This window comes from Thalassophryne amazonica, chromosome 19, assembly GCF_902500255.1.
Source record: "Thalassophryne amazonica chromosome 19, fThaAma1.1, whole genome shotgun sequence".
NCBI classification, from domain to species: domain Eukaryota; kingdom Metazoa; phylum Chordata; class Actinopteri; order Batrachoidiformes; family Batrachoididae; genus Thalassophryne; species Thalassophryne amazonica.
The window spans coordinates 55,585,652-55,610,187 of NC_047121.1; the positions used below are offsets into that span (position 1 = coordinate 55,585,652).

General features: G+C 40.7%; 1 protein-coding gene across 2 annotated transcripts in view; it reads left to right on the top strand.

Moving 5' to 3' along the window:
* zdhhc14 (zinc finger DHHC-type palmitoyltransferase 14) overlaps positions 1–24,536 on the top strand; it is a 67,550-nt gene that overhangs the window by 13,564 nt on the left and 29,450 nt on the right. For both annotated transcript variants that reach the window (XM_034159362.1, XM_034159363.1), the window contains exon 3: positions 15,710–15,870. In XM_034159362.1, coding sequence (XP_034015253.1) covers positions 15,710–15,870 — 161 coding nt within the window. The remainder of the gene's footprint in view (positions 1–15,709; positions 15,871–24,536) is intronic.

The following is a 24,536-nucleotide window of genomic DNA, read 5'->3' on the forward strand; positions in this document are numbered from 1 at the left end:
AGTGTTTAATGACATTTTAGAAATCATTGCTATTTTTTATGTATATATCAGCATTATCTTTTTTTTTTCTCTCTCTCTTTCTTAAGAAATCCATATCGGTCAGGCTCTAATTGGAAGCACTCATAAGTCATGACCTGAAGCCCATAGTGCTGGAAGGAGGTCATTTTAGGTCAGAGCATCCAGCACTTCTTACTGTAGACCATTAGTGAAATCAAAGTTGGATCTGCTGCTTTGTCCATTTCTATGCAGATGGTCTCCATTACCCACATGGAGGATACAGGATGATACTTCTTCCCAGACATGTCTCGGTAGACTGTGGAACTACAAAACCACTTTTCAGGCTCTCGTTGTCCTTGTCCGTGACCCCGAGCAGACTGAGTCCTCCTGACTGCTTGCTCTCTGTCCACCCATCATTTGAAAGAAGACATTTTTCAGACAGACGGTCAGCAGACCCGCTCATTGGCTTCTCGTGTCATTAACTGTAATGTATTTCGATTAGCTGTGCTTCTTCCTAACGGTCTTTGCCAGTTGTCAACACAGTGGACAAAAGCCCCTCATCTGGTTAGTGAGGGCTGCTGCTGTGGTGTGAATTGTTGGGTGTTCTGTGTGTCCTGCATTGGGCTGTTTATAATTTAGTTCGTCTGCAGGCAGATCATGTGACTTGCAGCTGACGTACATATTTGTGGATTCTAGAAGAGAAAACATGGCTTGAGATGTCATCATCATGAAATGTTGTTGACCGAGCGTTCCCTTCATTAGGATTTAACATCCTGTAATTATGAAAATGTGGTCATCAAATTTTGCTGGGAAAAGATGTTCATGGGAATATGCACGGCATTCTGCAAGTTTTTTTTCTTTTTCTTTTTTTTTTTGTTTGTTCTTCTTCTGAATGATTCTCGGTTCTACAGAAATGTGCTGGTCAGTCCCAGACTTTGATGTGCTTATTATTCTGCCTCTGGCTCCCCTCGAGCCTCGTGCGTGCTGTTGTTGCACGTGTTGCTTGCTCCTAAATGTTCTCTCAGGCAGCTGTTGGATGTGTATCTTTGTTGGATATTAAAACTGATGTCAAGAAAATTAACTGTCCACTGTTTTTGTCTTTAAGTCCTTGGTTAAAGGTGGTCTCCTGTTGCTTATTTTTGACCCCAAGTCCCCCAAATGTCAAAATTGAAGAAATCTGGCCTGATTTTTCTTAACTTAGGTCGCAAAACTCGTATTGCCTGATATTTTAGGCAGTACGGCATTGTATTCATAATTGTGAAATAAAGGACAAAAGGGACATAAGTCCTGCTCACAGGCTGGCTGCCAGAGACAGGACATGTCCACATCAAGTATAAACTCCACACATCTCCACGTCACTACATATCCAGTTTCTGATTGGTCATCGCAACGTGACAAGATGAAAAAATTCAGATATATCAACTTGGGGAAGAGGGCAACGCGACGCGATATCGCACCACAAACGCGCCAATCGCTCAAAATCGCTTCATTCACGTCGCTTCATCCGCGACCATCGCATCGCGTGGCTTGGACTTTTGTGGCGCCACAACGCGTCCTTCCATAGGGATTACATGGCAGCGTGTCGCTGCCGTTGCTCGCATGTCATCCGGTGTGAACGTGGCATCAGTGTATTGCCTCGTCTACCTACAGATCTATTCATTCGCTCAATTTTGGAAAGTGCATGCCTCAGATCGTCTAAAGCCTATGAATAGCTCTGATTCCGTTCTTGAAAATAAACCTGCTCTGGCTTTGTTAGACACACAATTATTGAGTTAGGTTCAACACGGTGACACATTAAGAATGCTGAAAGTGAACAAGCTCAGGTCAACCTAATCTGGAGAGTCCTTTAGATGTTTCCTCTTGTGAATAGAAAGAAGGAAAAGAAAACCCTCTTTGATGAAGACCCCGGCCTTCATTCAGAGTTGTACAATAAGACTGCACTCCCCTCAACAAACGTCCTGTCTTTGGGCGATGCTCTTGTTCCCTGTTTGATGGCATGAAATCAGCCTTGCTATAGTATCGCTGCATGTTCTTACAGCAGAACGAGGAATGTGTTTGTGCTACGCTGGTGCACAGTGATGCGTCAGCTTTTGGTGTGTCAAAAGGCAGACTGTTGCGAAAGAGTTTTGTTTTTCCCCCTTGAGTAGTTGCAGAATTTAGACAAACCCGCAGACTTTTTGTTTAATTGAGTTGTCGCACTATTGGACTTGTCTGAAGCGTTATATAACTAGGCTCTTGCAGAATGCAGTTTACTTTGTCAGAGCGTTTACCTCGTCTAGCGATCTTTGGGTCCAGCTGTGATTCATTTTGATTGCACATTTTGGGAAGTTTGTGCTCATGCATGTATCAGGGCTGTTTGTAACCACTATGGCCCTCTGAGAATCTGCAGAGCTGTAATGACGGCTGTGGCTGCCAGCTGTTGTGATGGTCGGGGTGGGGAGGATGTGCACCAATACTCAGACCTGGGTCTGGTTCTGATTGCACATTTGTTCAAATATGTAGAGTGTTTACTTGGTTGCTCTTTTGTACAGAGTTGCAGACCTTGCTGAGCTGCATTGATCAGGTGACACATTAAGAATGCTGACAACTGTAATTAAAGCTCAGCAAATGAAGGATCAAATCAGGCAGTCCAGTGCTGTGTTCCTTCAGTCCACATGGAATGCTAGTTATCTGATTGATATTTAGGGCTGGGTATCATTAAAAAAAATTTCGATACCATTATCAATACCGATACCTTCACTTCGATACCGGTTCCTGAGCAGTACTTTTTTCTATACCAGTTTTTAGACTTTTATCAATTCTAACAAAAAGAAAATTACATTATACATAATACAAATCTTGACTTTTATTTTTCAGCTTTGGTCATTTTCCACTCCAAGCAGTTTTCTTACAGAAAAAATAAACAACAAATCATTTCCAGTGCAAAACAACACTTGAAAACACTCTGTAGTTTTTGTCAAAAGCATTTTCTTTCAGACATTTTGGCATGAATGTCTCTCCGTACCTCTGAGCTGAGCTCAGCCAGCTGCTGCACGTCAACGCAGGATGTCTCATTTTAGGAGGAAAAACATTTTGATCAATTGCAGTTTGTTTGTATTACGTTTGGAAAGAGGTGTAATTTGATTTAAACGGCGACTCACTTTGAAGTTATTAATTCTGACCAGTCTCTTTCTAACTTGACTTGGCAGAGAGTCGCGCAGTGTTTGGAGCTGTTTGAATGGAACAGAGGATGATTCTCTTTCTTTCTCGCAACAAGACAGGAGTCCCAGTAGTGACGTTAATCCACACAAAAGTGACTCATGATTGACATTTTTAAATGGTTTTGAGAGGGGTTAAGAAGCCGATTTGCTGCTTCTGAAAGCAGCGAAGCAAAGAACCAATGAAGCAGTGGGTCGAAGCAGTGCTTTATCGCTTCAAAGCCATGCATGTATTAAGTTGCAGTAACATTAAGTAGCTGTCGTTGGTACTCTCAGATGAAACGGAGTCCGGCGGTGGAGATTTTGAATCAGGCTGCTCGTGCTCTGTAACGTCCACAGGCGGACTTGAATGCTGATAGGAGGACGGCAGCAGACCGTTCTTCTTGCACGTGATTAACTTCTGGGTACCGAAACTTGGCACTGAAAGACGAGGCATGTTTTGATATGCTGTACTACCAAAGTATTTCGGTCTGTGCCACAAAAGAACCGAAGTTCGGTACCCAGCCCTGTTGATATTGAATATGTAAAATATAGGATTTTGAGTGGAAAAATGACCTTCTGCTGCATGTTGGACTGTTTTCAGTCCTGATCAAAATATAAACTATAAACTTATTATATATATATATTATTATAAACTGGTGAAGAATCACAGCTCTGTTGTGCTGTGCACAGTGAAAGCTAAACATGCAAAGCTACTGCTGATTACTGTTCTTTCCCTGACTGTGTACCCTGTGCACCCTCAATCAAAGTACTCCTGGTAGTCTTGTAAGACATTGTATGCCTACTTCAAGTGGCATGAAGTGCATTTGTTTTGTCCATTTGTTAGCATTTAATATGTGAAGCTACTTTCAAATGTTCACTCATATGTAGCTAATAAATGATAAGTACCATGTATTCCATTTTGGACTCCACATTAACATTTCTAAGCCTCTTTATAACTGGTTGTGGTGTCATTGTGTTGTATATTTGAAACATTAATGTGGAGTATTTCCATAAAAGATGCGCTAGTAAGTTTACTTGGTATGACTTTTTGTAGAATCTGATTGACCCCAACAACACGGCTCTCAAGTCTGCATTTACACATTATGCAAGTTTAGGAAATAATTTATTGAAGCTTGCATTTCCAGAACGGCTAATCTTTGTTGAGAGCAAACTCAGAAGCAAACTCCAAGGAATTTGAACATGTATTTCTTACAGATGTTACACAGTGAGTGGATGCGGTTGGCTTTAGGTTTCAGTGAAACAGAAACCTATGAACAGTGTTGAATTAAAAGTTTAAATCCCTTCTGAGTTTTGAAAAACAGTTTGCGATCATAAGAGGGTTTAGTGAGAAATGTAATAATGATAATCTGCACCAGATTAATGTTGGGATTAGTCACCATTCAAGATGCAAATGAATAGGAAGTCTTTGAGAAGCCACAGAGTTATAAAAATCAGTCTTGTTGTTTTGTGAAAATATTAACGGGGTACACGGTGGTTCAGAGCTTTGGTAGAAAACTCGCCATTGACCAACATTCTTGTAGTACCAGATTTTATTTGAAAGCTTAGACTGAATTATTTTCTGAGTGTGCAGTTTTAGACATTTTTGTTGTGAAAAACAATGTGTGGGGAAACAAAATTTTCACTTGTAGAATAAAATTTGGGTGATCATGATTTTAAAGTAATATTATCATTATGCCTGCTTTCATTTCTTGCATTTGTTTGTTTTAAGAGCACTTCCACCAATCATTAAGAAATACAAAGAGTATGGTAACTATCTTAAGTTGGCAGGTCTCAAAAACTAAGTGACTGCTAAAGCCACCAAGGCACCCATACAGACTGTGAAAAAGTTATCGGCTTGTGAGGATGTGATTGGAGAAACTGGGCATAGTGTAAGTTTAGTCTACTTATACAGCGTCACAGTGCAGTGGAACACTGAAAAACTTTAACACAAGAAAACAACTCAGTTTTAAGCTTGAGTCTCCCATGTGCCTTCTGGCAAACTGTAGCTCAAATTTTGTTGTCTTTTTAAGGGCGGTCTCCCATTGTCAATTTGAGATGCCTGACAATCTCTTTTTTGATGCACACTGCCCCCCCCCCCCCAAAAAAAAATGGCTACTCACTAGGGCTGCCACAAACCATTATTTTGATAATCAACTTGTCACTGATTATTTTCGCGATTAGTCGACTAATCTAATCATAGGTAAATTGTGGCTTATCACACCAGCATGCAGCTGTTATTTGCTTGCTGATGTGTGTATGTTGTTGGCTTGGTAACAAAGTCATCCATTGAAGACAAATGTATTTTTTTATTTTAGCACTGTAACGTTGCGTTATAAAACATTTGCATTATCACAGTTCCATGAAATGATGTGCTGTTGTAACATTACAACAAACACATAACGTGTGCTAAGGCTAATGAAATCATCATTGTTAATGTTAACGTTTACTAGGGATGTGAATCGTACAACAACTCACGATTCAATTTGATTCCGATTCTTGGGGTGACAATTCGATTCAGAATCGATTTTCGTTTCAAGGAGCTCTGAGAAATAGTTATATTACTTAAAAAAAAGTTTATGTTTAAGAAAATGCAGCTTTGCAAGGTTAATCAAGTGATTCTAGATGTAAATTTACTTATCTGCTTTGCTCGTTCGGAGTTGGCTGGCAGTTTAGTGAAGCGCTGGTCAGTAGTCGGCAGAGACCGCTGCTCCACTTCTTTTAGCTCCGGGTGATAGCGTAGCATGTGGGCTTGTGGATTTGAAGTGTTTCCGAAGTACTTGACTTTCATTTTGCATATTTTTGCACACTGTATAAGTCATGTCAAGCTCCTTCTTACACAGCAAATAATAAAATCCAAAATGTGCCCAAACATTTGCCTTCAGCAAAGACGGTGCTGCTAGCTCTTTGTCCGCCATGCTAAGCTACAGCTACTGAACTCTGCAGCTCTGAAGCACGCCGGAACCCCCCCCTCGTGGGGACGCTGTAGTACGGAAGCCATCGCCTGACAAACAGTAACGCAATGAGTAAGCAAGAAAATGTAAAAAAAAAAAATTGATTCTTGGACATTTTGGATCGATTCAGAATCGTAATAAATAAGAATTGCGATTCGGATGTGAATCGATTTTCTTTTTTTCCTCGACACCCCTAACGTTTGCGGATGTCAACATAAGTAGCTCACTATAGACGTTAATGTTAGCGGCTAACTAACCAATTAGCTTACTGAGACGACTGTCCCTCTTTATCAGAATCAGCCACAACACGCTTCCTTCTCAGATGCTTTTGCATCACCGTTGTACTGCCGTGAAAGACAAGTCCTGCCTTGCAGATTTTGCATGGCACATTTTTCTCTTTAATTTGATTGAAGTGCTCCCAAATGTTTGAGGTCCATTGCCAGTGTTCTGTCAAGATGAACTACCCGTCAAGATGAGTGCCGCTGCACATCTCTGTACCCCGAACTTTAATACCGTCGAGTTGAGCTACCCCACCGAAGAAAACCCACATATGTTTCGTCTTTACATAAAAATACAATAAGTGTCTTTTTTTTAAAAAGTAAAGATTTGCATGTACACACTAGAAGCATCTGAGCTGTAAACCTGTGTAACACTGACCGGGACTTTGTCTTGACCTTGACGATTTAGCCCGCGTATGCCGACCGTATTAAAAACACGTGCACACACTGTCGTACATCTAATAAATTAATGCCTCTGTCACACCTTGACGATTAATTAGCATATGCTGACAGCCCCGTTTCCACCCAGTGGCTCAGGTCGGTACTGCACGGTGTGGTGTGGGTCAGAAACAGAGTAATTAATCATTATTTTATTTTTTTATTTTCATTTTTTATCTTGGTGAACCATTTTCATTGTGTACAGAATCCTGAGGACTGGCTGTGGTAAACACTGCCATGAATGAAGTGCTGTGACTCTTTAACATTTAAAGCGCTGTTGATTTCTGATCAGGTCCACTGATCAGACCTCATCAGGTCATCGCAGACCTGAATAATGAAGCGCTGTGATGATTTAAACTTCTAAAGCGCCAGTCGACTGCGATCAGGTGTGATCAGAATGAAGTGCTGATCTGTCGGTGTGGTCATCGGCGCTTTAAATGTTTAAACAGCGCATTAATCAGGCGTGACCACACCTGATTGATCAGTTCACCTAATGATCACACTGACACCGACGGCGCTTTAAAAGTTTAAATCATCATAGCGCTTCTGTGTGTTCAGAGAGTGACACCGGCTTGAGAAACACACCTGGCGCAGAACAAACCACAGAGGGACTTGCTTTAAAACGCTGCGTTTCCAGCCATGAATTAAAGTATTTTCAGAGGTAATTTTCAAAAATCAGGAGCTTTATGTGGATTCATGTCCGTCTGTGATGGTGAATTGGACTGAAATGAACAGGTCAGATTTACTCCGTGTGTGAATGAAACAGTTGATCTGCATGAGGACCGCAGGTTTCAGCCAATCAGTGACCAGCATTAATGGACACATTTAGACTTGTGAGTAAATTACAAGAAACGTGTGCCAACAACCACATAACTTACCTACAACTTCTGTCCCGCGTGTGTGGGGCATGTGAGTCACATGTTGGCATGCATTGAAAATTTTCAGCATGCCCCAAATTTTTTGAGGCGCTCAGCTTATTAGGATGTACAGCGAGCTTCAGCGTATTTCAACGTGCTTTGACTTGCTCTTAACTTGTAAAAACTTACCCTTTAACTTATTGAACTTATGCCAGCGTTTTTTTTTTATACGGTTGGTGTAGGTTGGCTAAATCATCAACTGTGTGACAGGGCCTTTAGATAGAACGCATGGTTGTTTTAGCACCATCTACTATCAAAAAATGGCAAAAGTTTTGGACTAGATAACATGTCTAAAAAGAAGTTATAAACCCATTTAAAAAAAACAATAAAAAAGCTTATTTGCTTTTGATTCCTAGCCAGCAAATTAAGGTGACACAGAAGCACATTTTCTTTTCCATTTTTAAATTTTACACTTCACTTTTGTGCGTGTAGTGTGACGTTTGATTGATTAATTAGAATATTTGTCCTGAGGTTATATTTAGCATAAAATGTAATTAAGTGTTTGCGTGTTTAGCTCAAAAAGCATTTGAACACTTATCTGAGTGTGTTTGCTGTTGACACTGAAAAAGTAGATATAGAGAATGTTTTCTTGAATATTCCTCCAAACCTCAGTTTTCCGTCCTCTGCGGTCAGGACCAGACGTTGTTGACTACAGTACATTTCACAAGACGCGCTGTGCAGCGTTCCCAGGTTTGATTCCTGAACTGTGTGACCTCTGCTGCATGTCTTCACTCTCAATCATTAACAGTTCCACCAACTAAAGGCTAAAAAAAGCTCTAAAAAACATGTTCATGGTGGAAAAGGGAAATAAGCACTCCCCCGGACGCTGTGGTTTTTGATTCGCTGCTGTTGTTTGTGGTTCATTTCCAGTGACTATTCAGTGTCCATCCTCATCAAATAGCAGTTAAAACATTTAAAACGTTGTGCTGAGTGTCATCATGCCACCTCCAGCTTGTTGAATGTCTTTCATTCTTTTTATCTTCCTCATCGGTGTCGGCGCTCACCAGCGGCTGTTTCCAGGGTAACCACATTCCCTTTTGAAATTTACCATGTCTGACACTGGATACTGTCCGTCGTCATAGCAACAAACTCCTAAAGCACTGGTTAAATGTAAGAATTGTTAATAAATGTAGGATTTTGTTAACTTTTTCTTTTGTTGTGATTCTTCTGAGAATAAAAGCTTTTTGAAATTGCTGAGCTGAGACGGGGCTCCTAACAGCTGATCAAAACCTATTTGTCATGCGTTTTTAGTCTTAAACTAAGCTTATTGTTGCGTGCACACTGCTCAGCCACTTCTTGCCATCAATCTTTGTCTTCAGAGAAGCTCAGCCTGACGGTACACGTGTCTCCTTGTCTGGTGTCCTCTGTTCAGTCTGATTCTCTGCTGAACTGTCAGTTTCTGTTTCGCATAATTGACTTTTCTCCGTATCTGACGTACGACACCCACAAGAACAACAACAACAAAATAAATAAATAAAGGTTTTGCTGCTTTTTTCGACTTTGTTTCTCATTCCTGAACATAGCTGTCCTTCTGTGTTGGGTTAAAAGGTTGAAATAAGTCAAAGTGCACAAACATAAAGATCTTGTGGTTCTGCTCAAGGAAACGTTACAGCCTCAGCACTCGGTGCTTTAGGGAAAATGCTGAGGCCAGGGTGGTATGACGGGGTCTGTGAGGCGCGCGCTGGGTGTCGAGCTGACGAAGGGTCTGTGCACATTAGAATGATGTTTGGGTCTCCAGGCGAGTGGAAGTGGAAGAATGTTTGTGCTGCTGTGTTGTCCTGCCTGGAGCTCACTACTCATATCCCAGACAACCTGTCGTTTTTCTCCGTCCAGATGTAGACGGCAGCAGGTCTGAACGCTTTGCACTGAATGTGAGCCCATTTGAGCAATAAACAAACCGATTATGTGCATGTTTGCTTTTTCACTCTGTATATACAAATGCCATAACTTTAAATATGCTTGATAAAAGCCATTGTATTGTCCTGTGGACAGTTTCTGCATGACACGGGGGGGGGGTGTGTGTGTGTGTGTGTGTGTGTGTGTGTGTGTGTGTGTGTGTGTGTGTGTGTGTGTGTGTGTGTGTGTGTGTGTGTGTGTGTGTGTGTGTGTGTGTGTGTGTGTGTGTGTGTGTGTGTGTGTGTGTGTGTGTGTGTGTGTGTGTGTGTGTGTGTGTGTGTGTGTGTGTGTATACCAGATCCGCTGTGGTAACCCTGACCTAAACAGAAAAGACTTGCACTTTGTATTTAATTTCTAACTTTTCTAACTGATTCCATTGAAATGGTTTAAGGCAGGGCTCTTCAACTCCAGTCCTCAAGGGCTGGTGTCCTGCAACTTTTAGTTGTCTCTGCTTCATCACACCTGAGTCAATTAATGAGGTCATTAGTAGCACTCTGGAGAACTTGTCTGCATACTGTGGCAGTAATTTATCCATTTGATTCAGACTCATACATACATATACGAGGTCTGTTAGAAAAGTATCGGATCTTTTTATTTTTTTCATAAACCTGATGGATTTGAATCACGTGTGCTTGCATGAGCCAACCTTGAACCTTCGTGCGCATGCGTGAATTTTTTCACGCCTGTCATTTGCCTTTGTGTGATGATGGGTGGATTCTCATCGTTTTTTTCTTTGCAAGGAAATGGCGGAACGACTGGAGCAGCGCGACTGCATCAAATTTTGCCAGAAACTGGGCGACAGCCAGGTGGAAACCATTCGGATTATTCAGACGGCTTTCGGTGACGATGCTATGGGCATCACACAGATTAAGGAGCGGTACAACCGGTTTAAAGACGGCCGCACAACGGTGGAGAGCGTGCCATGCTCCGGGCGGCCATCAACATGCTGAAATGACCAGATCATTCCAAAGTGAACGCTTTGGTGATGTGGGACCGTCATGTGACTATCCGAGAAATTGCGGAAGAGGTGGACATCAGCATTTTTTCGGCACATTCCACTGTGACAGAAGATTTTGCCATGAAAAGAGTTGCAGCGAAATTCATGCCAATGGCTTGGGCACGAAGCTGATGGCGGAACAAAAGCGCCTTCGTGTTGAAGTCTCACAGGACATGTTGTGACATGCTCACCTCTTCCACCATTCGGAAGATTCAGATGGCTTTCGGTGGCTTTTCAGTCGTGTGACTATCCAAGAAATTGTGGAAGAAAAAATTCACGCATGCGCACGAAGGTTCAAGGTTGGCTCATGCAAACACACGTGATTCAAATCCATCAGGTTTTTGAAAAAAATAAAAAGGTCGGATACTTTTCTAACACACCATATATATATATATATATATATATATATATATATATATATATATATATATATATATATATATATATACTGTTTTTCTTTTTTTTAAAGCCCTGTTCTTGCACAAAGTGAGTCCTCTTCACACCCTGAAGAACTTTGACGTTCCCATGCGTTGTCTATCAGTACGTTGTTCAGTCTTCATGCCTGTGGTTATGCACGACTCATAAAATGCCTCGACCTTTTCCTCATTTTACTGCATTGAACAGGTTTTCCTGCATTTCACCTTTGCTGCCGTGTCAGTTACCCGTGCTGTTGCAACACAGAGCTGATAACAGAACGGTGGTGTTTACTCTAACCTGAGATTAGTGGAAAAAATTTTGTTGTTACACTTTATTGTTGGTGTTCGCTCCAGTGATCAGACTCTAAAGATAGTGATGCCGGTGACCATGATTCCTTGATCAATTGCTTGGATCTGAAGAAGAAAATCTTTGCAGAAGATTATGTCAGACATATCTTCATCAAGGAATCAATACTCATAGTGCAGTCCTGGTCGTTATTATTGGTACTTCTGACTTTGAAATATTGGTACAGATAAATATTAAAATATGTTCAGATGAATGCAAATGTAAACTGGTTTGCATGACGGTGATATTTAATGTCCAAAATTACAGAAAAATAACTATAAAAATGCTTTGAGATGGTGGATAAGGAGCTGTCCTGACACTATGTACCCAAGCTTAGGTCTGAATCCTGCTCATGCATCCAGTTTGTATCCTCAGACATGGCACTTAATCTGCATGGTCTCAGTCCACCCAGCTGTAACCTGGTACTGGCCTTACCTGGGCAGTAACCTGCGATGGACTGGCATCCCATCCAGGGGGAGTCGTGGACTCTCGTCTGTTTCACGCCACATGATTAGCTTCTGCCCAATGGGCCTCGAGCACTATAAGGACTTTCTTACTTTCATTTTGATACATTGGGATGGATACATGGATATTTCCAAGTCAGTGAATTTATTTTCAATGTCACTCGCATTCGTTAAAAGCACAAACTAGGGCTGCAGCTATCGAATATTTTTGGAATCGAGTATTCCATCGATTAATCGAGTAATCAGATAAAAAGTACTTTTGCGTTTTTAAACAATATCAATAGTGGCAGGGCTCTCCCTAAGCAATGGCACAATGTTGCTGTGCCATCATGCAGAATTTTAAGTTTAGGGTGTTCCTTTTCTCTCTGTTTTCCCACGTAATTATTACCTCCGCCAAGGAGGTTATGTTTTCGGTCGGGTCCGTTTGTTTGATGGTTGGTTTGTTAGCAGGATTACTCAAAAAATCCTCAACGGATTTCAATGCAATTTTTGCCAGGGGTGTATCTTGGCCTAACTTAGAAGTCATTCAATTTTGGTAATGATCCAGAACACGATCTGGATCCAGTAATTTTTTTAAAGATTCTTTATCATTACAGGATAGGGCCAATTTCAACATTTTTGCATCTAACTTCATGAAGACGGGTCACAAAGGCTGAACAAAAATTAAGTTACGACACAACAATAATTTAGCTTTTGTTTCTCCTCATTGAATAAACTTTTATTAGAAAATAAAAAAAAACTTGTGTAGTTCATGCAGTTTCTCTTTATAAATACATTTGCTGAAGATCTAAGGGTTTAACCTTCTGGGGCTGACACCGGCGTATACGATGGCTGAGACCAAGCTTTACTAAATTATAAATAACTTTTTAATGATATGAGATAGAAACTTACTTTTTGTTTTGCTGAAAAGTTAACTCCGTGGACTTTCGAGCACCGTCTACCATCTTTGTACTCATAGAAGCTGTGTGATGACGTGAGCAATATGAGTGTCCAATCGGAATTGGTTCACCATCACATGGTTTTCCAAAATCTAATCGTAGGGCAGATTCACCTCATATGACACACCAACGATTGTTTTTAGGACTGATGTGTTACTATTTGGCCTGTTTGAATAGCCACCTGACTGCTCCAATGCGCCCTGCGCTATTACGCACAGCAAAAGTGAAAGTGAGCAGACGTAGAGCCTCTCATACAATCTTGCATGCTCAGAGTGTATGAGTATCAGGATTGCTTGACTAGTTTTCCTGTCAATGTTACTGGATAAGCCTGTGGCAGGCGCTCTCGCTCCAGTGTAAAGCACTGTTTACCATATCAGTGGAGTGAGGGGGGAGGGGCTGCTCCTTAAACTTAATGAGCCTCGAAGTATGAATGTTGCTTTCAGAGCAGGAGAGAATAAACACAGTCAACTTCATAGTAGAAGTTTGTGATATGACCTTTGTGTAATAGCAGACAGAAATTGCTTTGAGATGAAGACAAACAAAACGCATAGACCATTTTGTATATATTGTTCAAAATGTGCATTAGTGTTTTTGTTTGAACAGTTTTGTTGTACAGTCTTTCATACAAGAGCCCAAATGACCTTTATAAAGTGTCAAAACAGTTGTTTATTATAGTTTGTGTGTTTTGAATAAATGTGTGTGGAAAATTATTTTCTGCTTTACTTTTTCCTGTCTTATTTCTGATTGTAAACCTTTATTACACTTAGAAAACACAACTATAGCATATATATTTTGAAAGTACAGGTTGTCCTGAAAAAAGAGACATAAAACTTGATTGTGGGATGCAGTGAGAGCTGTTAACAGCAATAATAAAACATTTATGCCAGGCGATTGAACTGTCCAAAAAATGCCCTCGGACTCCAGAGGGTTAACCACTGAATCTGAAACATGATGGCAGATGCGTGAAATGACGTGGAATAAGTCTCTTTGCCAAAGGGTATTCCATGTGACGTCAGTGACCCTATGGCCTTGGCGGAGGTTTGCGCTCTCTGAGTGCTTCCAGTTATTTATTTTTTCACAATGTTAAAAGTTTTGGAGCTTTGCCAAACCATAATCCCAGGCGGTCTGTGAAGCTTCAGTCTACGGACAGGACATTTTTCTCTCTCTCTCTCTCTTTCTCTCTTATTGCACATTTCATTTCCACAAAAGCTGCACTGATAAATGAACTGTACAGCCTGTTGATTTAAAAACTCATCAAATTTGAGTAAAGGCATTTTTTTAATCGTTAAACAGGATTCATTTAAAGTGTGCGTCCTTTTGCTTCATCTGCGGAGGTGGAGCAGCCAGCAGACCAAACCATGTTTTTAAAAAAAAATATACTAACACACTACTTCACTTTAAATGTTTCAGATAATCAGCGCAGACCCTCTTTCTCTTAAATGGCTTTATTTTACTCAGCGTACGGCTTTGTAAACTTGTAGCATCGCCTGCTACATTGATTAGTTCCTATATTAGTTATGCGCGTGCTCTATGGTCTTCTCCGTTTTTTGTGGGAGCGTTACAGTGCCACATACAGGCCTGGCGTATGTACTACAGTGTTAAACGAAGCCTCGAGGCAAAGAATTTGCCTTGAACAGTTTTTGTAATCGAATTATTCGAGTTACTCGATTAATCATTTTAGCCCTAGTACAAACTGCATGATACTTTGTGGTAAAACTGTTGAGAAGAGGCAGTTCTCAAAGATCGACTGGCCGTGCATGAACACGACTAGTGAGGGAAGCCACCAAGACATTCATGACAAGTCTGAAGTTGCAGTCTTCAGTGTGGTCTTTAGAGACTGGACATAATGCACCTGTTTCATGTTATGCAGCTTTACTGTGGATTGGGGCAGAGAAGGACTCTGTTACAAGGAAATGGAAGAAATCTAGACTTGAGTCTTCTATGTGCCTTCTGGCAAATTCTTCGACTCTGCCATGAAGTTGTATAATGAGTGATGCAACAGACAAAAATCACTTTTCCCAGTTTCTCCAGTCATATGTACAGAAGCCTGTAGTTGTTCTAGTGGCTTCCCTCACTGGTCTCTTTCTTGCACGGTTGGTAAGTGTTTGTCTTTTGTTTTTGTTTTTTAACTGCCTGCTGTAGAAAATTACTGTGTGTGTGTTTTCTTATTATTGATGTAAATGAAGACAAAGATGTTTTCAGAGACTTGCTAATGTTCAGATGTCCACTGCCTGACATGTCCAAAGACTCGGTCTTCAAGCTTTATGGTGTAAACTTGCACAGACGGTTTTCCCAGGAAGTGGCATGGTTGATGTCTGTGCTGTCTAATCTGCAGCAGAAAGCAGGTTTTGGTCTTCTCTAACACCCTGCTGCTCACTGATGCATGTTTATTTCCTCTTAAAAGAATGAGTTCTGTTGAGCATTTGGCAGTTTATGTAAACAGACGAGTGGAAGACCACGACCCTTTGTGTAAACACCTTGGCTCATCCTCTTTTATATTCCTCCATGGTATTGCTCACACTGTGCTGTTTCCTGGCGTTTGTTGGGTTCTCTTTACTTTGAATGGCATTAATTACGGTGACCCGCGCTCCCAGATACCCTCCAGTGGACTCGTGACATGTACACGAGATGAGACATGGCAGGCTGTGCTCCACCCTCGTGGCACTGAATGTGATTACTGTAATAACCGCCTGCGCTGATGAACATTTAATTGGATTATTGTCTTATTATACCAGATCGCGACATGGGTTGTGGGATCCTTGTAGTTGGATTATATCCATTTATTGATGATTAACAAATTGCCAGTTGGACGAGAGCCATAAGACGTGTAGTCGTGTTGTTCAGGGTAACTGTCTCCTAACTCCTCGCTTTTTTATTTTTCTGTCCTCTCAGTTGTCCGTTCTTGGCGCGCCAGTTGACCCCGGCCATCCCGGTGATTGGAGGTGTACTCTTTGTCTTTGTGTTGGGGACGTTGCTGAGAACCAGCTTCAGTGACCCGGGTGTGCTTCCCAGAGCCACTCCAGACGAGGCAGCCGACTTGGAGCGACAGATAGGTAAAGGATTAATGTTAATATGCACTGTTAGAGGACACGTTCAACTTTTTACAACCTCAGTAGTAACCAAACGTACTTTTGAATTCTCGAAGTGTTTTGGTCACCTGTCGATGATCGCACTGTGTGACAGAAATCTCGCATTTTAAAGAACTGGTATAAAAGCAAATGCATAGTTATAGGGCACTCGGCAGTAGAGCGGCAAATTACCTTCCAGAGTACAAGTTGCACCTGTTTAAAAAGTACCTCTTGAAGAAGATAACCCCATATATGTTAGTTTTTTTTCTATATTATCTGTTCTTTCATTTGGGATTTTCATTGTGCTTTGTTGCAATGTACTTTATTATTGGCATTTTTGTTTGTTTGTTAGTTTGTTAGTTTTAGTGTTGTGATTCCTGGTAAAGTCCAATATAAGTTGCTGTTGATAAAATGTGTAATATTTCTTTTATTTAAATTTGTTTTCTTTATGTAAGCCACACCGGAGTATAAGTCACAGGACTTCCCAAAGTGATTAAAAAAAAATGCAACTTATACTCCGGGAAATACAGTAACTCAAAATGTTTTTCAAAACCTTAAAATTATGTCGTGTAATTTTTAAGATTTGTTACAACTCGAGGTAAAGCGATACGTAATTTCATCATTGTTCACAATAATTATGGGGAAATCATCTATGGCAAATGGTTAACTTTATAAAAACAAATTATTCTGAAGTATAAATTGTAATTTTTGATGTTATCTGGCTCCTATTTGTACATTTCATAAATCAGCTATGATTCTTTTCCAGAGGTTATTTTTCCATGTAGTAGTTGACTTTTCATGGCATCATGATACTCATTCAAAAACATTTATACAATTTTGATACAGCCCTCACGATATGATTATCACGATACATGACGTATCGTTCCACTCCTGCTTACAGCGCAGACTTTGAAAGATACAAAGTTTCTGCCTGAGCTGTTTAACATAAATGATCAAAGTAAATGATTTATTCACTACTGACACACTTTGATAATTTATTAAGTTCTTGGCCACATTCACTACAAGCAACAGATACAAATCCAAGACTTGCCGCTCATTTTCAATCAGAGTGCCTGTTTTGTATCTGTCGCTTGTAGCGAATGTGGCCAGGGAGGGGTCAAAATAGATGAGAAGTCTATTTTATGCAAAGTCTGAACGATGTGACGCGGTGACTGCCAATCCCAGTTGTTGATGTTGGTTGCTCGCTGGAACAAAATCATCCAAGATGGCAGAATGTACTCTGAAATGGCGGTATTTCTGTACAAATCTTCTTATATTTTCTAAAAGTTGGCAAAAAATAAACGTTTCTAAATCAAAAATGCTGTTTTTGTAACCGCATGTGTCAGAGGTCATTTACATCTTACAGAGGTGTTAGCATGTGAACTGCGATACAGCATCACTGTGAAAGATGTTGGACTGAAACAGATCAACCTAAATTTGGTTCCATTCAGCAGTCGAACACCGTGGGAAGGCTTGACGTGACAGCATGTGGTCCGTGTCGTATAAACGCACCTTTTGTTTGTGAGTATTGATGTGAGGCGTTGTCGGTGCTGCTCTGACAGAATGCGCTTCAGCAGCCCTCATTTGATACATTATCTGATTCCACAAATGGTTAACTTGTGGATCTAATTTATGAAGTGTAAAGGCTAACTGTTGGTGCATTAGTGACTGTTTGTTTGATACAATGAAAATGAATTAACAGCATCATGTCATAGAGTACCTGGCTGTGATTTACACTCACTCAAGGGGTCTGTTAGCTTGTGTCACATTGTACAGACAAGATAGTTTTATATTTGTATCATATACAGAGAGAGAATTTTTAAAAATCGATCTTTTGTATGGATGTCAGAAGTATCATTCTTCACACATCTGGCTGTGAACTGCACATGGGATGAAAGGATTTAAGCAGCTCTTACAACTGTCCAACTTTGACAGAGTTTTCCTGAGCAGAGCCTTGACCCGGCTCTTGGAAGTTCCAGAGAGAGGTCAGTATGCTGCTTGTCTTAAATTGGCACAAGTCAAGAAAGGGAAAGCTGGCAGTTTTGATCATGTTTGGGCACTCTTCCATTACCCATTTTCCATCCTAGAGTGTGTACTTTTTATGCAAAATAATAATAATAATCAGATACCAATCAGGGTCTGAAAATGGGTGTAATCTGTAGACTACTGTGAGCAAACAGGAATTTCTTCAGGTCAAATCATGATAAACAAAATGTGACTAATCTGATTAGGCTGGTGCAGACGGGGGTACTTCTGTATAAAAGTATCTGACAGTGGTTAATCTGGTACTGTCTGCAGTAATTTGGATCCTCCTCTGCAACATCAAACCCTGTGAAAAGCACGCCATGCTCTCAAACAGAAGACTGTTTTGAGATGTTAACAGAAACCTTTTAGCTTTTTGGAGAAGTGTGCTGAAAATGTGGGAAATAGCATTTTGCACCTGCACTAATCATGTAATAGGACTCCTACATACTTGGGTGCATTTGGAAATATTCCATTGTGCTTGTAACTACGCGGATATAAAATAGCAGCTAATACAAATTCTGCCTACTATTTTCCAAAATCAGGCCGAATTTCCCCAATTTTGAAATCGGGACAATTATTTGGACCAAAACTCTGCAATGAAAGCTTGGTGCAAAATGGCTCCAAATTTGGCCAACTCAGGATTTGTCTGCACAAGAGGTTTCCACTCCAGAATGACTGAGCTCTCCAGCATGACGTTTTAACTTCAGACTTCAGTCCAGCTTTCTCAAATCTGCAGCTGCATCGTCCTGCATGCAGTCCACTTTGAACGCACTTGGTGTAAAGAGTCTTGTCTGCTTAATCACTGGTGAGGACAGGTTTGTTGTGTTCAACCTGTTTTTGAGCAGTGAAGTTGATATTTGCATCAGTTCCTCTTCTAAGATTAGAACAGTGAAACTTTTAGGAGTAACTTGTCAGACTTATAGATAGATGAGATTTATTGTCATTGCACGAGTGCAACAACATTATGTCTACACTCCAGTTACCACAGACAAGATACAGCAATTAATCCACAATTATTACTTGTTTACCATAATAATGGCACACGTCAGAATTAAAACAACACATATACGTGTACATTTGACATTGCTTATGTGCACTAAACTTTGAAACAGTCCGTTATCAGATTTCCTTAAGTGTCCTATGGTCCTGGAGCTAAATGTATTCTCCGCTGTCAGTGGTTCAGCTTTTAAACCTAAAAAAAAAATCCCTACTTTTAAATATTTTTGTGGTTTTATTTGGAACGTGAACTTCTGTTTTCTGGAGATGCTCCTTTCCTTGCTTCAGGCCAGTGGGGCCTCATTAAACAAAGCCTGGACTGACTTAATTAATCTCATTAGTCGACTTAAAAGCTTTTGGAAGAAAGGAAGAGCACAGGCGGCTCCGAGCATTTGGTTGAGGGGGAAAAAATACTACTTTATGCTGGGAAACATTTATTTAGCGAGATAAACAAATTAAGGCTGAATACAATGAGTAAAAAAGTAAGTAAGTCCCTTCGGCTGCTCCCTTGTTTTTGGACTCGGGGTCGCCACAGCAAATCAGAAGTGAATCTGCATGTTGAATTGGCACAGGTTTTACACCGGATGCCCTTCCTGACGCAACTCCACATTACTTGGAGAAATGTGGCAGGGGTGGGGTTTGAACAAGGAACCTGTCGCACTGAAACCAAGTCTACTAACTACCTGCGCCCCCCACACACACACACACCCCGCACCTTCACAGTTATTCTGGTTTTATTTATTTTTACACTGGTTCTTGGTTTTACAAATGAAAAACAGTTGCTGTGGTTTGGAGGCTGAAGCTGAATTTTCTTGTGTAAATGGGTTGAAGAGCAGTATGACCTCACTGATTGTCACAGTGAGTTCATACTGCGCACCGTTTCAACAAGTTAACACAAGTCACCCTGTCACTTAAAGACTGTTATTAAAGTTTGTAGCCAAAATCCCTGAGGCCACTGAGGTGCTGCATTCTTTAAATTGAAAGGTGCAGGTGTGTGTAACGTTCTTCCACCTCGTGTGCTGGAGAAACTTTGCATCCTGGAGCTTTTTGTCTATTGCATCGCCACTTAGACTTCATCGTACGGTGGTACAGAGAAGGTTTGTCTTAAAAAGATGTTTTTTTTCTTTTTCTTAAAAAGACTTGCAAAATTCAGCTACAGTTTGCCAGAAGGCACATGGGAGACTTTAGCCTAGATGTTTTTCTTTTGTTAAAACTCTTCAGTGTTCTGCTCTACCATGAAGCTGTGTAATTGTTGATGCAACAAACAAAAGTTCCACAATGGCTACTTTCTCCACTCACATTCACAGAAGCCTATAACTCCTTCAGACTTGTTATGGGGACTTGGTGGCTTCCCTCACGACTACACTTTTTGTATGGTCACTCAGTTTTACACGACTCCCTTCTCCAGACAGATTTAGCTAACAGTACTACACTTAAAGATTTATGGAAATAAAGTCCAAAAAGTATTCAGTGACTTGATATAGTTATGTCTGTTGTTTGGAATTTTAACTGTCAACAGATAGTAAATCCTGTATAGGCTCCCATCAGCAGATCTATGGTATCCACAGATACCATAGCGTTTAGCAGATGAGTCTGTAAGTAAAACTGGACGGGACATGAGTCTTTGGGAAGATGTAGATAAAGTGTCTTGTCCAAGGACACAGACACCATGAAATAATACTGGAAATCAAACCCTGGTCTATATATTTGGAGTCTAACTCCTTTCCCATGGAGCCACCTGCTCTGCATCAACCCATAAAATGCTTCAGGGATGCCGCGTCTCAATCGCTGTAATTTCAGCAGGACATCAGTCGTGTGCAGGTTGATATCTGTATTTGCAATGAATTCTCCTTCCTGCTATTGGTCGTCTGTATGTGCAGTGTCATTAGTGTTCCTGTTGTTGTTGTTGTTCTTCTTATTCTTCTATATGTGCTGTATATGGTTAAATGGCTCTACTGGTGGTTGGCTCTCACTGCGGTATTGTATCACTTCCTGTTCCGGAGCACAGCGGTGTTTTGCTGTATCTGTTAGCTGTTTAATCTGCGCAGTTAGATTGAGCTAGATAACGATTTGTTTCACAGTGTAATCTTCACATGCCTTAACTAAAGCACTCCCACTGCTGAATCACCTCTAAATTATTTACACATTATTCACTTTGTGTGTTTTTAGGAATCCACTAGCTTAGCGCAGCTACTAGCTCTTAGCCGGTTTAGCATGGCGGCTTCTCCTGTCTCTCCCGCACTTTTCTGCTCTGGGTGTGAAATGTTTAGTTATTCGTCGGGCTCCTTTAGCAGTAATGGTACTTGTAATAAGTGTAGCTTATTCATAGCTTTGGAGGCCAGGCTGGGCGAATTTGAGACTCGGCTCAGCACCTTGGAAAATTCTACAGCTAGCCAGGCCCCTGTAGTCGGTGCGGACCAAGGTAGCTTAGCCGCCGTTAGTTCCCTTCCAGCAGATCCCGAGCAGCCGGGAAAGCAAGCCGACTGGGTGACTGTGAGGAGGAAGCGTAGCCCTAAACAGAAGCCCCGTGTACACCGCCAACCCATTCACATTTCTAACCGTTTTTCCCCACTCGCCGACACACCCGCCGAGGATCAAACTCTGGTTATTGGCGACTCTGTTTTGAGAAATGTGAAGTTAGCGACACCAGCAACCATAGTCAATTGTCTTCCGGGGGCCAGAGCAGGTGACATTGAAGGAAATTTGAAACTGCTGGCTAAGGCTAAGTGTAAATTTGGTAAGATTGTAATTCACGTCGGCAGTAATGACACCCGGTTACGCCAATCGGAGGTCACTAAAATTAACATTGAATCGGTGTGTAACTTTGCAAAAACAATGTCGGACTCTGTAGTTTTCTCTGGGCCCCTCCCCAATCGGACTGGGAGTGACATGTTTAGCCGCATGTTCTCCCTGAATTGCTGGCTGTCTGAGTGGTGTCCAAAAAATGAGGTGGGCTTCATAGATAATTGGCAAAGCTTCTGGGGAAAACCTGGTCTTGTTAGGAGAGACGGCATCCATCCCACTTTGGATGGAGCAGCTCTCATTTCTAGAAATCTGGCCAATTTTCTTAAATCCTCCAAACCGTGACTATCCAGGGTTGGGACCAGGAAGCAGAGTTGTAGTCTTACACACCTCTCTGCAGCTTCTCTCCCCCTGCCATCCCCTCATTACCCCATCCCCGTAGAGACTGTGCCTGCTCCCAGACCACCAATAACCAGCAAAAATCTATTTAAGCATAAAAATTCAAAAAGAAAAATAATATAGCACCTTCAACTGCACCACAGACTAAAACAGTTAAATGTGGTCTATTAAACATTAGGTCTCTCTCTTCTAAGTCCCTGTTAGTAAATGATATAATAATTGATCAACATATTGATTTATTCTGCCTTACAGAAACCTGGTTACAGCAGGATGAATATGTTAGTTTAAATGAGTCAACACCCCCGAGTCACACTAACTGCCAGAACACTCGTAGCACGGGCCGAGGCGGAGGATTAGCAGCAATCTTCCATTCCATCTTATTAATTAATCCAAAACTCAGAGCTTTAATTCATTTGAAAGCTTGACTCTTGAAGTCCCAAAAAACAGTTTTATTTATTATCTATCGTCCACCTGGTCGTTACTGTGAGTTTCTCTGTGAATTTTCAGACCTTTTGTCTGACTTAGTGCTTAGCTCAGATAAGATAATTATAGTGGGCGATTTTAACATCCACACAGATGCTGAGAATGACAGCCTCAACACTGCATTTAATCTATTATTAGACTCAATTGGCTTTGCTCAAAATGTAAATGAGTCCACAACCACTTTAATCATATCTTAGATCTTGTTCTGACTTATGGTATGGAAATAGAAGACTTAACAGTATTCCCTGAAAACTCCCTTCTGTCTGATCATTTCTTAATAACATTTACATTTACTCTGATGGACTACCCAGCAGTGGGGAATAAGTTTCATTACACTAGAAGTCTTTCAGAAAGCGCTGTAACTAGGTTTAAGGATATGATTCCTTCTTTATGTTCTCTAATGCCATATACCAACACAGTGCAGAGTAGCTACCTAAACTCTGTGAGTGAGATAGATTATCTCGTCAATAGTTTTACATCCTCATTGAAGACAACTTTGGATGCTGTAGCTCCTCTGAAAAAGAGAGCCTTAAATCAGAAGTGCCTGACTCCGTGGTATAACTCGCAAACTTGCAGCTTAAAGCAGATAACCCGTAAGTTGGAGAGGAAATGGCGTCTCACTAATTTAGAAAATCTTCACTTAGCCTGGAAAAAGAGTCTGTTGCTCTATAAAAAAGCCCTCCGTAAAGCTAGGACATCTTACTACTCATCACTAATTGAAGAAAATAAGAACAACCCCAGGTTTCTTTTCAGCACTGTAGCCAGGCTGACAAGAGTCAGAGCTCTATTGAGCCGAGTATTCCTTTAACTTTAACTAGTAATGACTTCATGACTTTCTTTGCTAATAAAATTCTAACTATTAGAGAAAAAATTACTCATAACCATCCCAAAGACATATCATTATCTTTGGCTGCTTTCAGTGATGCCGGTATTTGGTTAGACTCTTTCTCTCCGATTGTTCTGTCTGAGTTATTTTCATTAGTTACTTCCTCCAAACCAGCAACATGTCTATTAGACCCCATTCCTACCAGGCTGCTCAAGGAAGCCCTACCATTAATTAATGCTTAGATCTTAAATATGATCAGTCTATCTTTATTAGTTGGCTATGTACCACAGGCTTTTAAGGTGGCAGTAATTAAACCATTACTTAAAAAGCCATCACTTGACCCAGCTATCTTAGCTAATTATAGGCCAATCTCCAACCTTCCTTTTCTCTCAGAAATTCTTGAAAGGGTAGTTGTAAAACAGCTAACTGATCATCTGCAGAGGAATGGTCTATTTGAAGAGTTTCAGTCAGGTTTTAGAATTCATCATAGTACAGAAAAGCATTAGTGAAGGTTACAAATGATCTTCTTATGGCCTCAGACAGTGGACTCATCTCTGTGCTTGTTCTGTTAGACCTTAGTGCTGCTTTTGATACTGTTGACAATAAAGTTTTATTACAGAGATTAGAGCATGCCATAGGTATTAAAGGCACTGCGCTGCGGTGGTTTGAATCATATTTATCTAATAGATTACAATTTGTTCATGTAAATGGGGAGTCTTCTTCACAGACTAAGGTTAATTATGGAGTTCCACAAGGTTCTGTGCTAGGACCAGTTTTATTCACTTTATACATGTTTCCCTTAGGCAGTATTATTAGACAGGATTGCTTAAATTTTCATTGTTACGCAGATGATACCCAGCTTTATCTATCCATGAAGCCAGAGGACACACACCAATTAGCTACACTGCAGGATTGTCTTACAGACATAAAGACATGGATGACCTCTAATTTCCTGCTTTTAAACTCAGATAAAACTGAAGTTATTGTACTTGGCCCCACAAATCTTAGAAACATGGTGTCTAACCGGATCCTTACTCTGGATGGCATTACCCTGACCTCTAGTAATACTGTGAGAAATCTTGGAGTCATTTTTGATCAGGATATGTCATTCAATGCGCATATTAAACAAATATGTAGGACTGCTTTTTTGCATTTGCGCAATATCTCTAAAATCAGAAAG